This window comes from Trachurus japonicus, chromosome 12 (genome assembly GCF_045865225.1).
Source record: "Trachurus japonicus isolate A0001 chromosome 12, Traja_1.0".
Taxonomy (NCBI): domain Eukaryota; kingdom Metazoa; phylum Chordata; class Actinopteri; order Carangiformes; family Carangidae; genus Trachurus; species Trachurus japonicus.
Genome location: NC_140918.1, coordinates 11,777,486 through 11,791,034, shown reverse-complemented (window position 1 = coordinate 11,791,034; position 13,549 = coordinate 11,777,486). Strand labels below are relative to the sequence as shown.

General features: G+C 41.8%; 1 protein-coding gene across 2 annotated transcripts in view; it reads right to left on the bottom strand.

Moving 5' to 3' along the window:
* aff1 (AF4/FMR2 family, member 1) overlaps positions 1 to 13,549 on the bottom strand; it is a 20,567-nt gene extending 7,018 nt beyond the window's left edge. Inside the window, exons 1-11 of one of the 2 annotated variants that reach the window (XM_085793163.1) lie at positions 13,285 to 13,549; positions 9,212 to 9,332; positions 7,639 to 8,487; positions 5,498 to 5,539; positions 4,544 to 4,630; positions 3,957 to 3,990; positions 2,338 to 2,425; positions 1,679 to 1,820; positions 592 to 1,584; positions 415 to 503; positions 61 to 286 (exon numbers count right to left, since the gene is read on the bottom strand). In XM_085793163.1, the coding sequence (XP_085649289.1) occupies positions 61 to 286; positions 415 to 503; positions 592 to 1,584; positions 1,679 to 1,820; positions 2,338 to 2,425; positions 3,957 to 3,990; positions 4,544 to 4,630; positions 5,498 to 5,539; positions 7,639 to 8,487; positions 9,212 to 9,332; positions 13,285 to 13,340 (2,727 nt within the window). In that variant the 5' untranslated portion in view covers positions 13,341 to 13,549. The remainder of the gene's footprint in view (positions 1 to 60; positions 287 to 414; positions 504 to 591; positions 1,585 to 1,678; positions 1,821 to 2,337; positions 2,426 to 3,956; positions 3,991 to 4,543; positions 4,631 to 5,497; positions 5,540 to 7,638; positions 8,488 to 9,211; positions 9,333 to 13,284) is intronic. The other variant, XM_085793162.1, reaches the window with a different exon arrangement.

Below are 13,549 nucleotides of genomic sequence, written 5' to 3'. Positions count from 1 at the left end.
TAATTACTAAATGAATCTACGCATTAATTTAATATTCACATTGGAGCTGCTGATAGTTACCTTTTCAGACTGTGGGGCCGCTGTGTGTTTTACACTCCTCTTCTTGTGCTTGCTGGACTCTTTGCTCTTGGCTGCCTCCTTGCTGGACTCCTGGGTCTCCTGGGTCTCCTCATTGCAGCGTTTTTGTACCTTTGACTCTTTGGGCGTCACAGGCGGCTGCAAAGACGATGGAGGATTTTTCTTGGCCTTCTTTCTCTCCCGCTCCTCTGCTGGATTGCTGGAACTTCTGTGGGCAAGAACGATAAGATCTGACTGAGACGACTCACACATAGACGCAACAAAAAAGGACATTTCATTTTAATAAGGCCGACGTTAACCCTGGTTACAACAAGTTATGGGATTTAGGGAACCTACTCCAGTTTGATCGAAACGTGAGCCGACGAGGTATTCTTGTTTTCCAGCCTCTGTCTCTTCCTCGGGACACTTTTATTCTCTACCTCCTCCTAGAAGACAACAAATCACATATTATAAGTTATAACATATATAGGACCTCTCTATGACAATGTAAAGGTGTGCTGGCAGGTTTCTCACATTCGGAGGTATGCTCTTTTTGCTGGTTTTTCTGTGTTTCTGTGGAGTAGATGCGTCGTTGCCTCCTTTGTTTTGCTCGATAACCACCACTGATCTCTTTGTATTGCTGGCCGTCTCCTGGTGGCTGCTGGACGTCTGGGGGACTCGCGTGAGCAGACTCAGATCGATCTTCACCAGGAGGGATGTAGGAGGCCTGGGGAGGTCCCCAGAACCCTTGGCTGAATGCCGAGTCTTCTCCGAGTGCTTGTGGCTTGTTTTGTGAGACTTCTTGGCGCTCTCTGCCTGGGGTTTGCTAAAGCTGATTTTTACTGGTGGGGCGGCCGGAGACGACCGGTCAGGCTGAGCCGGACTCTGGGTGGGGCAGGAGCAAGGGTTGGGACACCTCGCACCACAAGTTGGACACTGACCATACACGACCTGTGCGACCTCAGGCTTCGATCCAGCCTTCCTCTTGTCCAGAGATGTGTGTTTAGAAGTCCTTTTAGCATCTTGTTTAGTGTCACTGCCGTCCTTGCTTTTCTTGCAGTGTCTAGTTTTCGTCTTGACCTTGGGTCTGTCTGTGAAACACGGGTCTTTGTCTCGTGTGGCTACAACTTCCTCACACTTAACACTAACAGCTGCCTCAGCGTGATCTGGGCAACTTTTCTTTGCTGGTTTCGATGAGTGCGTGTTGCACGACAGTTTAGCCGGTTTCTGGCTACTCTGCTGGTAACAGTTGTCCTGATGGGTTTCTCTGCGCTGCTGGGGTTTGGCGACGTTGTCTCCGAGCTCTTTTTGGCGAGACAAAAGCTGAGGCTTGGACTCCCTGCCGGGGGCGACCACCTCTACACTGAAGTGCCTGGAGCTCTGAGTGGGGAGGGGCTGTTTGTGAGTGGGGCTCCTGGCGACATGAGTACCGCATTGAGTTTCAGTGCTTGAGTTCTGTTGGTTGGACCTGATCCAGTTCCCCAGCTGCCAGTCATGGCCACCATGGCTGACGGCTGGAGTTTCAGGCTGTGAGAAGACATATAGACATCATCATTCAAACAAATTTGTGTTCATGACTCCACGTTACTCGGTGTATAAATGCAAAAAGGGGACAAATTACCTCAGTTTTAACTGAGCTGTTCACTGCAGCTTCAGGTGGCTCCTCCGTGGTGCTTTCACTGTCCGACTCCGACCTCGAGCTGCTCTCTGAGTCGCTGGAGCTGGCCGACTCTACCCCGCTGGAATGTACTGCTTCAAATGAACTATAGCATACATACACACACAAACACAGGATGCTATAATGACATGTGAACTAGTTTAATTCAGAGGAACTGCATGATCAGGTGATTGTGGATGGCTGGTTGAAAGCAGCCTCTGTAATCTATAGCAGCACTGTTATAGCCGTGGCCCTGATGAAGCCAGCTTGATTAAACTGCATTACAGCTACAAGGATGCAATAGTCTATCTCAAACTCAGGAACTCAGGAGCTCTTCAACTCAATGTAAAGTTTTATCATTTAAAAAACAGCTAAAAACGAACCTGTTTACACTGGCGTTTTATTCATTTTATTAATTTCTTGTAATTGTAACCGTTTTTTATTGCTGGTTGATTTATGTCTGTCAATGTGTCATTTGAATCTTGGCCATTGCACTTTGCTCTGTAAAGCACCTTTAAATAAACTTTCTTCTTCTTTTTCTAAAGTTGCACATCCTCTGTCGTGTTTTGAAAAACAAAGACGAAAAAAAAAAACAAGTCTCTCAGAGGAACCAAGTCACTTACGATGAGGAGCTCTGCTGGTTGAGCTGGGATGGATCTGTAGGAGGATGAGGATGGGGATGAGGATGAGGAGGAGAGGAGTTGTAGCTTTCTGGAAAGATAAAAAGAAACAAACAAGATAAGTTCATGTCGCTCTGTAGCTGATCTCATTTTTTTTAAAACTACATAACATTTTAAACTACCTAACTGACTCATATGCAAACTAATGCGACCGTTTCTAGAAGGGTCATGGCGTGCTGTAATTTTACTACTAGTAATCCACCTCAGTCTATTTTAATAGCATAGCTACTGTATCACTGCTGTTAAAAAGAAATCTCCAAATGTAAAGATTATACAACTGCCGCTGTCCAGTCCTAAATTACTAATGTCTTGATGAGGTTTCATCTGTGCTACTCCGTCTGTACAGGTCAGTAAAGTCACAGTAACCTGCTGCTGAAATGGCTTGTTTACATTTCTCAGGACCAAAGGACTAAATTCCTCAACTGTTGCACAAAAACAGGTCGCCTTGTGCAATCTAACAATGTAACACTATTTTTTTTTTGTCATGCATTAGATTGGACAGCTACAAACCTTTCTGTTCAAACAGCAGCGCGGACGGTATCTTGATATGTATTGAATGTACTTGTGTAATACTGCACAGACTGACCTGAGTTTGGCTTTTAAAGAAAGTCTCTCGTGCTTTCACATTTGGTGTCCGATTATTCAACAAAACATGACATTTTCCACATTATGCACCATTATTCTGGTTTGTGAGTGTGAACTGTTAGTTTACGTTGCTAAAATACATCATCCACATGTGAACTTATTTTCTGGCGGGTGTTCAAACTACTAACAGAACTTGTAATGCAAGTAGCACTTAAGGAGCCATTTGTAAGTGTTTCTGCCGCTACAGAGCCAACATTAACATTAACAGCTGTTCACTTATCAGTCTGAAAGAGACAACGTGAGGTCAGCATCAAACGTGCCAAGAGCTATCTCCAGAGGTAGAGAGCAACCCTTTTTGTTTTCACTTATTAGTTTGCATGCTAACCAGCCATCCTGTCATCACTCTCAGATACTGACTCACTGCAGCTGCTCAAAGGGCGTTTTATAATCTACCGCCTCGTAAACAACCGTGGTTGAAGCTCTAAACAAGACTAATTAAACTGCCATTAATCATAACATGGCAATAGTGAAACTAACAACTGGTCAGTGGATAAGCGAGATAACATGGGAGGAAAATGCACTTCTCTCTCCTACAGGCCCCAGTCTCTTTTCCCCTTGGTTGAGGTTAATTTGAGATAAAATTGTAGGGTTGCCTCTCTCCTCCGGCATTTTGTGGTCAGTTCGCAGAATAAGAGACATGGGTTGTTGCCATAGAAACGTAGGTTTTGAAGAAGAAAAATACAGTGGGCTAGAGGCGAGGACGAGAGGTGCTGCTTTAATTCCACATATATTTAAAAGTTGAAGCGAGGGGGAGAAAACAGAAGGTGATATTCAGGTCAAAATGACTTTCAGTGTTGTTGTTGATGAGCCCTTCAGAGTTTATCTACAGGTTGTACATTCATATTTCATGATGACAGATCAATCTGCCTGCTACCGCTGACATAACAAGAGTCTATCCCTGCTTTGCATTTACTCACTTTGTCCCGGACATGAAGAGACATGCTCCGCTTCCTGTGAAGACAAAAAATAAATTCCTTTTAGTTACAGTTTTATAACCTTGCAACCTGCTTTGGCAGCAATGAGGTTTAGAAAAAAAATTAATGTGCAGAAGGCAAGAAAAAAAGCAAATGTAATCAGAGTTCAGCTATAGACTTGTGTCTATTTGTTGCGCAGCTGATAAGTTGACCTGAGGGTGACACAGGTGGACAGGGCTCATCTTTGGGAGAGCATGAATGTGCTCAGTATATTATCTGGTAATGGAGAAGGCCACTGCACAGCTGCACCGTGGTTCTGGCACCGACGTCTACAGTACAGGCAACCATCAGAGTTTTCCTCCATCACAGCTCAAAAACATGCTTTGTTGTTGTTGTTTTTTCCAGCTAAAGAGGTTATACTTTTGGAAAATAATGTTTTGCTTTTAAGATTAAGAACGGACATGTTGTTTCCTGTCCTTCAACCAGTAATCTAATGATGCAGAGAGGATTAATGCAACCGCAAGGTCTCCTCATACTTGCATGTGGGTCATGAGCAAAACATTAAGTTATATTTCAACCTCTTCTCTTACCTTGGCTGAGAATGGGGACTTGGAGGGTTCGTCTGTGCAAGGTGTGCGTATAGCTGTCAGAAGAGGGGGCCATGGTTGGGTCATCTCCTGAGAAGAGGAAAAGATAAAATGAGTGAGATATACTATGTTGAACAACGTTGGGAAACCTGACTAAAAATCTCTACCACTGAACCATGTCTTTACCCATCTTTCAAAAAAAAAAAAAAAAAATCAAATTGGACCAACCAAACAGTTTAAATAACAAACACAATGGGTGAATGGGTGAATGCAGGGACATCGGAAGCTGGGAACATTGCATGACACTTGGTACTCGCCAAACTGGTTCTAGCATCTCCAAACAAAATGTCATGTTTCATAAGCAAATATTTGTGCAAAAAGCAAACACCACCTGCGCTGTTAATCCTCTGGATGGAAACGGCACGAGGAAAAGAGGAGAATAGCACAAAGCCTTCAAAGAAAAGAAAATGCCACAACCAGACTGACATCTAACCTTTGGCAACGTGAATCAGATTCAGTGTCATTATGCACTTTGTTGAATCCAGGGTGAACAGTACTGTAAGCAGCTGGTAAACTTAACTCTATGTGCATATGTTTAGTAGAATTTTGCATTTATTTTAAACCATCTTATTCATTCAGATCCCACTTTATTGCAAACAAAATCTGATCACTTTGGGATCTGAAGAAACTTGACTTAATATTTGCATTTACCGCCTTCCTTCTTCCTCTTCCATTTGTATCCGTGCAGCTTTATAGTTATTTGTGTTTGCATTGCTTTTCATAAAATGTATTAAATGCGCACTATTTTAAATAGTTTTATCTTTCGTTTGGTTCTTTTTTAGTCTTTTCTTTTTTTGTGTGCATCCATGATGTGAAGTTTAGAGTTTAATGTTTGTTTGAATGAATGTACGACTATGAATATAGATAAGTTATAAAATAAAAAACAGCTGGACTTACCCTCAAGATGTCCTCAACACACTGAGCTTCATTTGTCCTTGTCTGGAGAAAGGAAAGGAATAATTATGAGTTTCTGAAATCACAGTTAAAATCTTTATACAAATTATAAAATGAAGACTAAACATACCCAAACACAAAAACTTAAACAAACTTTCAAAATTTTTGCTTTCACCCTGGTGTTGTGCAATGCCAACTAACACCCCCACTTCCCTTACTGCCTTATCTACCCCTGGTAAATGGCACTGCCAGTTGTATTGCAAGAGCTGCCATTTATCTTAAAACCAACCAACTAAAAATGTGTAAGTACAGTAAAATCTCAAATCAATGTAGGATGTTGTGACAACTTGTTTATCAAAAAATATCAAAAGAAGCACTTTAATCTTCGCGTCAACGACCTAAAAGTGCTGAAACAGTCTCTGTCCAGAGCAGAAGATAGAGAACAGACCCACATAATAAAATAAAGTGGATAAAACATTATCTGTCAATAATATATTGCAGTCCTATACTAAATCTCTGCTCACTACAGACTCAAACAAACGAGTGACGCAACGCCCCGTATCAGGCAGCAACATAGGCCGACGCCAACATCAGATAAATACTGTGTGTGAATGAGTCAACAGCCTGCATTTCAGTTTGTTTTCAGACCTCTCTTTCAGTTTTTCCTTCTGAATGGACAGTGTTTGAGATAAGGTCAGAGTGAATGGGCCCCCAGAGCAGTTATGTAAGTTGGTGACAAAGCTCATTTATTGTTCTGCTGAGCCCAGGGGTGAAGGTATCAGAGGCAGCTGAGGTCACATATGAAAACATAAACCACATGCTGCTTGCCACATACACCATGCGACGCACCTGAGTACGACACCAGGAATGCATGATGGATTATAATATATTTGCAGGAACTATAAATGTAATTGGTATTAACAGTGAATCTAAAGTGTACAATCTGCAAAACTTAAAAACTGAATTGCTAATGTACGACCCATTACAGATGTGGTTTGATGAGAAATGGAGGAACGAGGCAGTGCCCAGCTATCGTGCACTGGATTAGTCCCTGCAGTGAAAACAGCAGCACATTTAGTGCTAGTGCTGCTGCTGCTGCTGCTGCTGCTGCTGCTGGAGGGTGAGGGGGAGGTGTGGAGAGCTGCAGGTGCAAGGGTTGTGTCTGTGTGCGAGTGTGTGTGTGTGTGTGTGTGTGTGTTTGTGTGTGTGTGACAGAGAACAGATGAATAGAGTTGAACTGGAGTTCAGCCAAATTCTCCAAAACAAAGACAGTCCAAGGGCCTTTTGAAACGCCTGAACAGTCAAGCAGAAACATCAAAACTATGAAGAGGTTTTAAAGAGAACATCCTGAGATCAGCAGACACACAATCCTCTTACAGGGAGAGAGAGAGGGACAGAGAGAGAGAGAGAAGAGCGCTGAGAAATTATCAGCGTGTCTTCCCTTGTCCTATCGTCTGCACCACAGACACTGGAAGCGTCACACATGAGGTTCAGTAACACCTGATACATCACAATCAGTACGTTACGATATCTGTGTTACTGAATAAGTGACTTCTACGCTCTAACCACTCATGAATCATTTTCTTCTCTTCTACAAATATGAGGAAAATCTAATTCACAAAAATCACAGTGACTCTTGTAATTATGCAAATGAACAAGCAACCACAACCTTACTCACTCTGCAATTTTGCATTTTACTGGCCTTAGCTATCTCAGAAGGGAGCTCTCGTTCTCACTACAACCCCCTAACTATTTCATTGACGGAGCATTTCAGTATTTTTGGAAATACATTTATTCACTTTCTTGCTAGACAATCAAACAACTCTTATGTCTGTTAACCGAACAAGAAGTAGTAGCCAGTCAGCAGTTGCATAGCTTAGCATACAGACTGGAGACAGGTGGAAACGGTTATGGTGGCTCTATCCAGAGTTAATGAAATCCACCTAGCAGCACCTCTGAAGCTCACCATGTAATCTGTTTTGCTGTTTCCAGACTTTCCATGCAGCTAAGCTAACCAACTACATAGATATAAGAGATACTGATCTCTAAGTCCTTTAAAATCCTTTTTCATTACTGCTCAATTACTACTACTGTTATCTTTCACTTTAGATTACATTGTACATAATACGATATACGGCGCCCACCTCCAATTCTGGCAGTATCTTCATTTTGCCCGGGTTAGACTTGCTGATTAACTCTGGTAGTGGTACATATGGCTCTGGTGAAGGCTTCAGCTCAGGTGACTCACTGACCACCTGGTCCTGACCGTCCATGGGCCGCACGTAGGCCGTCGGCTTCTGGGTCATGACGACGCTGGGCTGCTTCGACGGCAGGAGGGGAGGGAAGGTCTGGGAGGGGAGCGCGCTCGCCTTGGTGGCCTGAGGCAGACACGGCAGATCTTTGGGCGACTGTTTGATGTTAAGCGCAGGAACGTCCGTGGCGCTGGAGGAAGACTCCGAGGGGCGATCCGAGGACTCCTGAGGCCGATGTCTGTCGAAGGCGTCCTTAGTGTCCGTGTCAGTGATGTCGTGGTTGCTGGAATGTAGGAAGGGTAGCGGCTTAGCGTCAGGAGACGGAGCAGACATTTCCTGGGAAAGGCTGACGAGCTCCCTGAGATCTGAAAAGGCCTCACTCTTCTTCTGCGGATGTGCTGGGTGTCCCGGTGGCTGGCTACTACTCTGACTGGGGTTCAAGGAAGACTTTGAGAAAGTGGATGATGAATGTCCGTGTTGGGTGGGAGAGGAGGCAGCCGACGTCGTCCTGGTGGGCTGAGGGGGGCATTTCTGGTTTTGGGTTGAACAGTAATGGACCTGGTTGTGGAATGGAGCTTTGGTTGATTTATCGGTGTTTTGCGGACCCTGATCTGACTGCGAGAAGCTGACGTAACTAGGAATGGGTAAAGGCTCGGTGGTTAGGGGATAGGGATTATTCACATCTTCGTAACTGCCCAGCATCCTCTGGATTCGATTGGAAAGCTCATCCCCTTTGTTTGTCTACAAAAAGAAGAGGTAAATATTAAAAAATGATAAAACAACAGGGTACGAAACCTGAACAAAATTAACTCTTGGTCATAAGAAAACAAATAACACTGGCAGTGACGACACAGTACATTTGTTTTTAAAAAGCACAAAACACTAGAGCATTGAGCAGTCTCTGTTTCCCGGACTGACTGAACATGATCTATAAGCAACACACAGATCATAATCCAGGCTGTCTTAACAGATGCATATCAAAAGAATCTATTTCATCCACTTCAAAGCAAAGAACTGGGTGTTATCTACAAACAATGATGTAATTTCAACTGGGCATGGATGAGGACCACCATGTTGATAAATTGTACTGGTTAGATCGTCATAATAAAATAACTGGAATAACTGGAATTGATAAAAAAAAAACAACATTGATAAAATCATCTGAATCTTTTTTTCTGTTTTTTTTTTACCACAAGTCTTTTCCTTCCCTTTACGGAGGTTGCAGGATCCATCTGCAGCCTTAGAAGTGTGGACATTACTCAAAGATGGAAAACAGGCCTGCCATCACCTCTGCACTTTTTTATATCATATAATCTGTCTTTTTTATGAACAGTTGATTGTCCTGAAAAAGGTTGCACTTGGCTGATACTAAAAAGAGAAGGCAGCGAAGGGCCGGTGCAATTTCTAGCTAATACATAATGTATTGTGATCTGCATCAAGGAGACTGTAAGGGCGGCACCTTTACCTTGTACGGTTCCCCGAAGAGAGGCACATTCTCGGGGTTGAGTTCTTTGGCTTGACTGGTTTCTTGGTTCCTCTGTTCCCAGGCTTGGAGGCGAAGACGGTTCCTTTCTTCACTGTGTACACTGTTGTAATCAGGACAGAGAAAGAAAGCTCTTAAATGACATTGCATTTATGAGCGCATCGTTTTCACTGAAACACCAGCTAAATGTCACATACAGTAAGTTCCCTAAAATGGAAATCCCCAAAACCATGTCAAGACTGACGACTCTGAGATTGTGTTTAAATCTTTTTTACACTTATTTAACATCCATAAAAATGAATAACAAAATGTGTTTTTCCAAAGACACCAGAGAATTTAGAGAGTGCACTTTTATGTCTTCTTTATCACAGCGTTGTCTACCCGAGGGGCAGAGCAGCAGTGTCTGATGGGAGAAGGCGGTGCCAATCATATGTACAGACAAGTGTAATTAGACTCACAGATGCCATGAGGATTCACCACAACATTCACATCTGTTCTCCCCAGTCCCTAAAGATGACACGCAACCCATACAGTCACCAAATGGATAATTACAACTACTAGTCCTGATACGGTGCCAGTGGCAAAACTAATTTGTTTGCTCTAGTAAATTATATTGTGGAACAACAGCTGGCCCCAATGGGCTCAGGCCCTGTTTAATACTTCAAATAAACTAAAATAAACTCATTAATCATCTATGTTTGAATTTTTTTTTTTTTTATCCTCCCAAAACCCAAAGTGTTGATCATCCTCACTGACAGCAGCCCCAATGGGATGCTGCCATAGCAACAAGTTGAGCAACACAGATTTGGGACCAAAGCCAAACAGATGAGCACTCACTCATTAATGTAGCAGAGAGAGTGGACAGACTGCTAGGACAGCATGTACTGCCACAGCCCATCATACATCAGTATTAACCTGAATGATGTGAGGAGTTGAGTTATTTCAGAGTCTGCAACATGAAGCGAGCGCTCACATTTTCATATGGTAAAAAACTTTGATGACTTAATGATGAGTGACATCTGCTACCGTCAACTGTTTTTGAGCCATTTGGTGACGATTTCTGCAACATTCAATCAAAATTGAAGATTTCAATAAACAAATGAAATGCAATTGTATTTTTAAACCTTTACATGGCCAGAAAAACCAGTGAAGGTAAAGAAATGGATATGATTATTTTTGAATCGTGAATTTATTGAGCTCCCTTGCTAACTAATCTTAACATTTAAGACACTGAAAGAAATTAAATGTTAAACTTTTTTATATCTTGCAAGACCCATTTTGAGCACAACACCAACAAAAACATAAATGCTTTGTATGATTTTTTAGACGTACAGTAGAGAGAGATACCTTCAACTATGGTCAGAGCTCTGAGCTCGCCAGTTTACTGACTGCAGGAGACAAAACATCAGAAACTGATGAACTGTGGAATAAAAAAGTAAACTGAAGACCTGTCCATATAACAGAACAACCCACAAAGCTACACTGACTGAAAAAGCCAAACCCAAACAGATATGAAATAGAAACTCCAAACCTCTGAGATGCAAAGTATTGTTGAATCTTTTGACAAAGGTGTAAATCAAACAGAAGATTTCAGTCAGTGAAAATGTAAAGTGCTTATTCAAGGAAGCTTGACATTTAGAAAAACAAGTCGTTCGTTACACAGAGGCATTCAAAGCAGTACGATGGGGCAACCACAGCATCTGAAGAGACAAAGAGGTACCGGCACACCCATATCAGAACAGGATAGGATATATGACTCCAGTCAATTAAGACCATTTGATACCATTTTCTGATTTAAAAGATGATACGCCTTAATTAAGATTTTGATTCTGACATTTGTACTCGTGGTTTTTGATAACATATAACGATTTTTTGTTTTGTTTTTTTAAATAGGATTCAATTACATTATTGAATTGTCGGTAGTTCAAAGTTTTATATGCAACATATGTATCTACAATGGACCAAGAATTACTTTAGATTTTCCAACATCGTGAGGAATATGGCAGGACATATCATGATATTTGACCTTGCCTGCTCCAGACAGATGCACACTGAGACAGCCAGAGTATTTCAGGGTTAAGAAGGTGCTTTCTATTTATAAAATCGCAGATGAACTTTTGCCCTCTCCACCAAAGTTGTGGAAATGGACTTGAGGATATTCAGCTTTCTTTTACCATCTTTGCTGGCTTGAAAAGTTAGACATTATACCTTTAATTAGTCCTTTCAACGTCTTCCCTCACTACCAAGTGAGTACTTTGTTTTGATGCTCCCCTTGCATGAATTTTGGACAATCTCTGAAAGGAAGTTTCGCTGTCAGAGAAACTGAATCATGATCATTGTTGGACAATGCAGGTCACAAGTCAGTATGACTTTATACAGACAATGCAGGTCACAGAGTGGCTATAAATTAGAACAGGAGAAAATATAATCATGTCTGAATTTCACTTTTCAAATCTATCACAATATGAAGTGAAATGCATGAGCAATTGGGCTGGGAATCACCAGAGGCACAACGATAAGGTACAATACGATTCTTAAATCACAACCTGATATTATTGTGATTTTAAGCATTTTGTGATATCCAAACCAAGTATCGTATTCGTATTATCTTATTGTGATACATTCCTTTTTTTCCACCTGCAAATTATCTCCTAACTTAAAAGGAAAACCTGATTTGGTTTGGTGAACTGTGTTTTGACCACACTTAGATTATTATTCTTGTAAAGTCCTAAATTGCAGTCCTATTTGCAATTTACCTCATAAAAGATTGATACTTGCCTTTATAAACTATTGCTATACCCCCCCCCCCACACACACACACACACACACCTAAAGAGCAAAAGAAAAACACAGCAGCCATTTAAAAACGTGCTCTGCCTAGTGTCTACCTGTTCAGCCAGCAATCTAAATCAATGGGTAGATGATTAATCGGTCTGCAGACAACCAATCTGCTATTATTTTTGCAAATGATTAATCAAGCAAATGAAGATTGTTGATTAAATTTAAATGTGAGGATTTGATGTATCTGATTGCAAACGTACTATTTTTGATTTTTGGTCTGTTTGATGACAAAAAAAACACATCATGAATGCATCATCATGGGCTGTAGTAAAATTATAACAGGTATTCATCACAAGTTTTATAGATAAAATAACGACCTAATCTGTCAGTCACTAGTTGCAGCCCTAATAATATTCGTAGATAAGACTTATATGTGCACAATTATGTCTGTAAGCTGACAGGCAAACACAACGCTGTCCCTGTGAAAACACACTTCAATTGTTAGGCTATATCTCAAGTGTTAATGTTACACAGTGGGTCATGTGTGGCTGCATGTCATGTCTTATCATTATAATTATTATATTTAGGGGGTGTGGTTTGACAGTGTGAGAGGGTTAAATGAAACTGATACAGACACTTTTAACCACCGACTGAGTGCCACTGCCCAACTAAATCCAAGTTAGTCAAACACGACAGACGAGGTTTGGCACACAAAAAATATGAATCGTGAATGGATCTGCGTTTGCAACATAACTAAAAGAACATTATACATACATATATATCTTATATTATATTTATATAAACTTAAACTATATTTATATATATATATATATAAACTTAAACTAGCCTGGTGTAAACAACAGAGAGCAGCTGGTTAAAAAAAAAAAAATCACACCAGGCTGCTCTTTTCCAGCTGATTCCACCTCTTCCTCGAAGTGCTTATCGAGCTAAAGCCCTGCTGCCAGTCAGTTTTACATTAACCACAGAAAAACTACCACCACCACACCCTGGCTACATTACGTTACAAACCTTCTCACACTTTACGCATGAGTTTTTAAACTCAAACTTTACGCCGACACGCTGTCAAGCGCACCCCGGTGTGCGGGCTCACCGTATCGGACTAATTACCATCAGTCGGTCGGGGAGTGTTGTTGGAGCAGCTAGCGCCCCAGCTGCTAGCAGGAGCAGCAGCAGCTAGCCTCGGCTAGTGTATGTGTGTGTACGTGTGTGTGCGTGTGTGTATATGTGTGCGTGTGTGTCTGTCGTCTTCCTACCTTGGCTGAGATGCCATGGTGCTGCGCCTCTCACAACAGCCAAAGTTGGCTGTCATGTGTTTGTGACAGTCCCCAGCAAGCTGTGTCCTTCCCTCTTGGTCACATTGTTTCTCGGTGGAGGTTGGTAGTTTTTTTTTTTTAGTTCTTTTTTTTTAGTCCATTTAAATCACTGTCAGGCCGCCGTGGTTTGATAGTTGTCTGCTGCTGCTAACCGTGCGTGTTTGGGTCGTCCACTCCACTCTCTCTCTGCCTACTGGATTGTTCT